This window comes from Trachymyrmex septentrionalis, unplaced genomic scaffold (genome assembly GCF_001594115.1).
Source record: "Trachymyrmex septentrionalis isolate Tsep2-gDNA-1 unplaced genomic scaffold, Tsep1.0 scaffold97, whole genome shotgun sequence".
Lineage (NCBI taxonomy): Eukaryota > Metazoa > Arthropoda > Insecta > Hymenoptera > Formicidae > Trachymyrmex > Trachymyrmex septentrionalis.
In genome coordinates this window covers 87,109-91,388 of record NW_017306160.1, presented here as the reverse complement: position 1 = coordinate 91,388, position 4,280 = coordinate 87,109, and the positions used below count along the sequence as shown (strand labels likewise).

At 28.0% G+C, this 4,280-nt stretch overlaps 1 protein-coding gene across 2 annotated transcripts in view; it reads right to left on the bottom strand.

Annotated features, from left to right (window-relative positions):
- The window catches only part of LOC108756264 (solute carrier family 23 member 1), a 22,920-nt gene that overhangs the window by 8,994 nt on the left and 9,646 nt on the right, over positions 1 to 4,280 (bottom strand). The window contains exon 1 of one of the 2 annotated variants that reach the window (XM_018499922.1): positions 2,013 to 2,281. The exons of the other annotated variant lie outside the window; for it this stretch is intronic. Coding sequence (XP_018355424.1) covers positions 2,013 to 2,045 — 33 coding nt within the window. The 5' untranslated portion in view covers positions 2,046 to 2,281. Of the gene's footprint in view, positions 1 to 2,012; positions 2,282 to 4,280 lie in introns of those variants that run through there. 2 annotated transcript variants of the gene reach the window in all.

Below are 4,280 nucleotides of genomic sequence, written 5' to 3'. Positions count from 1 at the left end.
CTCTCTCTCTCTCTCTCTCTCTCTCACACACACACATACGCGCGCGCGCGCACGTACGCAAGTAGCATAGCAGCACCTGTAAAGCGCTAATATATTTTTTTAATGTCTTTTTAATGCTTTGTATAGACGCTGCATGTGCTACTTGTGGATAGAACTTTTGATTTACATGCTCCTGTATTTATTATTAATCCGAAAAATAATGTAATTACATATACAAGAAGATTGCGAAATATAGATATGTATCGAGATAAATATTCGCGATATGTCATTATATCGAAAATAAATAACGTAAAATTCATTCAGATTTTCGGTTTTTATAAAGCTGACGTTCGACGATAATGTAAAGATAAATATAAGATTTAACAATATCCGCGCTGTTTATTAGATATATTTATAACTTTTTTTCTATATATTATATATACGTATATATATAAATATGTTATATAGTTTAAATAATTTACAATTTATTTTTATAGTTATCAACATATTACATTGAATAACAAATTTTGATTAACAAATAATAAATATTTCTTATAGAATTGTACATATTGAAAAGAGATATTTTTTTGATGAAAAGTGATTAAAAAAATTCCATCACTTTTCAAATTTTAGAAACTCTGCCTTGAGTTTTTGTATATATAGTAACGTAAATTTATAATATACATATATTCACAATATATGTATAACACTATAAAGGAGAGTACCTAAAAATGGCCAAAATTCGCCCCAAACAGAAACCTAAAATACAAATTTCATACAGTACTTCTCATTGATATGAAATTAAGAAAAAAATAATATTTATAATACCACCTGTATATATTTTAATATATCTATATATTTATGGATGATATTATAGATATTAAATATGCATACAAGTCTGATTGTACAAAAATAAAGAAAACCGAAACATTTGGAGTACATATTTATTATAATGCTAGGAAGCGTTAGAAAAATTGCTGATAACAATAAAATGTTTTATTGTTATCAACACTTTGCACAGCACTTTTCAGCATTATAATGTTAATTTTTTCTTTCATACATATATATATTAAAAAATTCTATGGAAAAATACTATTCGTTTTTTAGATTTCTACTCGGAGAGAATTTTGGCAATTTTAAGGTATCCTCCTTTCTTTTACAATAAAAATAAATGTGATGATATAAAGTTTCTTTTATAGTGTACAATTTTAAGTGACATAAAATACATAAAATTTACTGGTAATACTTATTATCGAACGATTTCATTAATTTATAGCAAAAAATGAGGAGGAAATCTATGCTGATTCAAACATTGAATCGATGTTGTCGCTTAACGTTTATTTTTAGTTGAGAAGATTTGCTCAAATCTGAATGATAATTCTTATGTATTTATTCCATAAATAAAGTAAAAGAAAAAAGTTATTTATACTTTTTGTCCAAAATAAAATCTTTGATTATTTAAAATCTGCGATAGAATTTTTTAATCTTATATTCTTTTTAGTTAGTAGTTGCAAATACATAAAAATCTTCATAAAAATTAAGATATGGAGAAACAAAATTTTTATAAATCAGTGTTATTTAATTATGATATATTCTGCTTTGATCATATTTTTTATCTATTAATAATAATTAGATTGTCTGATGATCATTTCGCAATTAATTTTTCTTTAGAAATTGTTATATGGAGGAAGGTTTGCAATTTTTAATTATTATTTATTTATTAGCAATCGTCAATATGACGTATGCTTTTTAATATCAAGTTCTAAAGTGGTCTTTTATTAGGCTTATTATTAGAATTGATTCATTAATACAGTTATACAAGAAAAATTTACATTCTGTGATGCTCCATTCGTAAAGAAATGTAATTTACTTTTTAATCATAAGTGAAAAAATTTTTCTTAATTTATCTTTATTAATTTATCCGATATTCTGTACATTTTTTTTTTTTTATATAAATCAAAAAGGCGACACTGCTGACAGAAGTACTTTAATATTTGTCGATTTTTGCTCAAGAGTACACAAAAGTTACTCACCAATTCAGACATTGATATCCCGTTCTCTGACATTTTAGCAAAAAATATGGTCACAGTATCACGAACCCGATCGAGCGGCCAATCTAATTCGAAAATCTAGTGAAAGTATGTTGCTGATAGGCGTGCATATGTTTAAGCAGACGCGCGAAGTTTCTTTCCGCTCCGTTTAAATATATCAGACGTATCAAAAAATATATATCACACGCGGTTTTCTCTTAAATATACCGTCCTGTTATGATACTATCCGCAGCCCATGTCTGTCTCTATTAAGCGGCTGCTTCGTATTATCCGTAGCGCATACCGTCCCCTCCGAGCAAAGCGCGAGACGCCGATAATGGATAATATAATTGCAGACGTTCGACCGTTTAATAACGAGATCGGTTAGCATCTTTGGAATGAAAGGGAAGTGTTGAGACAAAGACTATATGAGGATAGTAAGGCGAAAAAAATTAAGTCCCATACAGCGCAGAATATCGCTGCAACTTTGATGCAACTTTGTGCTGTTAAGGGTTTATTTCAGATTATCGGCAGTGTGAGGTTGCGAGACTCGCGAATTTCTAATTTTTATTTTTTCAAATCTCAAAACAAATGTTACGTCTACCTAAAAATATTAATTACTTATATCATTCTATAATAATATAATAACATATAACATCTCTTTCGGTTCGGCGCCTTCTTGCGTTGGCCATTTAAAAATTGAAGTTAATTACCGTCTTATGTATCAGAGGACTGTAAAACAATTGACAATGAATAATAATCAATGGCGTAGCAATTACTTCTAAATTTCTTCTTATATATATGTATTACTTTTTTTATTAAAGTATGATTATTCAAAACAAAAGTGATTTTGAGAAATTTATTAAATCAATCTTGATTTTTTTTATTTAAATAATCATGCATAAAATTTTCATATTTTCAATATCATTACATATCTGATTGTAGAAAAGTGCTTTGCATGCTAGCTATAATCATATAATCTTGTAAATTTATATAAATTATCTTGATTTTGACGTAACACTTTTTGCTGGTTACTAAACTCTATATAACTTACTTACGATATCATCGATTTAATTGCTGCTTAAATTTAAATAAATTATTATATCAATGATCGATCATTTGATGATCTTATAAAATCAGAATAAAAGCGGATTTTATTTACGTAACACCTTTACCATACGTAAACTTAGAATTTACTTAGTAATTACTTTTTTCTTTAAAGAATTAAAAGTGCGTAATAAATGCTTAACAAATTCGCATTAATATAATTACATACTAAACATAGAAAAATCTAATCGTAAAAGATATAAATTTACGATCCAACTGTAAAATACGCTTTATCTAAACGTTAAAAATTTTATATATATGGATACTCGAAATCTAATGTAATAGCGTTTTTGACTCAAGCAAATTTGCACTGATTTGAATTGGATATACCCAGAGCACAAAGTCGTCTAACAGATGATTAAAAGCTAGACGACTAAATTGTTATAAAAATATCTTTTAGTGAAAGAATATAGTCGACGAAAAAAGATGACTAAAAGACGACAAATATCACACTTCTAGTCATCTTATAATCTTATCCATATGATAACTAAAGAATATGACTTTTTTGGATATCTTTAATCGTCTTTAATACTTTTTTATATTTTAATACATATAACGTTTAATAATGTCAAATTCCTAAATGAATTTTTATACAAAACAAAATAAAATTGCATGACTGATAATATACGTCTCGTTTGCTGCAATCTTTTTTTCGTGTCCTATGTACAAGAGCCATTATCTTTCATTATAATCCCCTTTGGTTTTGATTGAAAAAAATATTTGATTAGTATTCATTAGAACCATGATGTAAAAAGACAAGTGTATCATTCCTGTGGATGCGCGTTGTCTAAAGTAAAGAGCCAATCAGAGATCGCCTAGGATATCAGAATTCAATATGGCTGCAAAGTGATACATTGCACTGCTGTACATACATTTGCTCCACTTCGCTCTGCACTTCTGGGCATTTCTTATTGGCCCATTACAATCGATTTATCAAATCAAGTTACGTTATGACACTTGACCTTATATGCGCAATGGTACACCTGTCTTTTTACATCATGATTAAGACACGAGTAGAATTTCTTATAATGTCGCACCTTTTATTCTGTTCCGTATGATTTTCAAACACGAAAGAAACTGAACTCCATCACGTCCATTTGGTGGCAATTTCGCGTATTGCTCGCGAATGAGATAAAAAGTATCAAAATAACGGAAAGATATCTT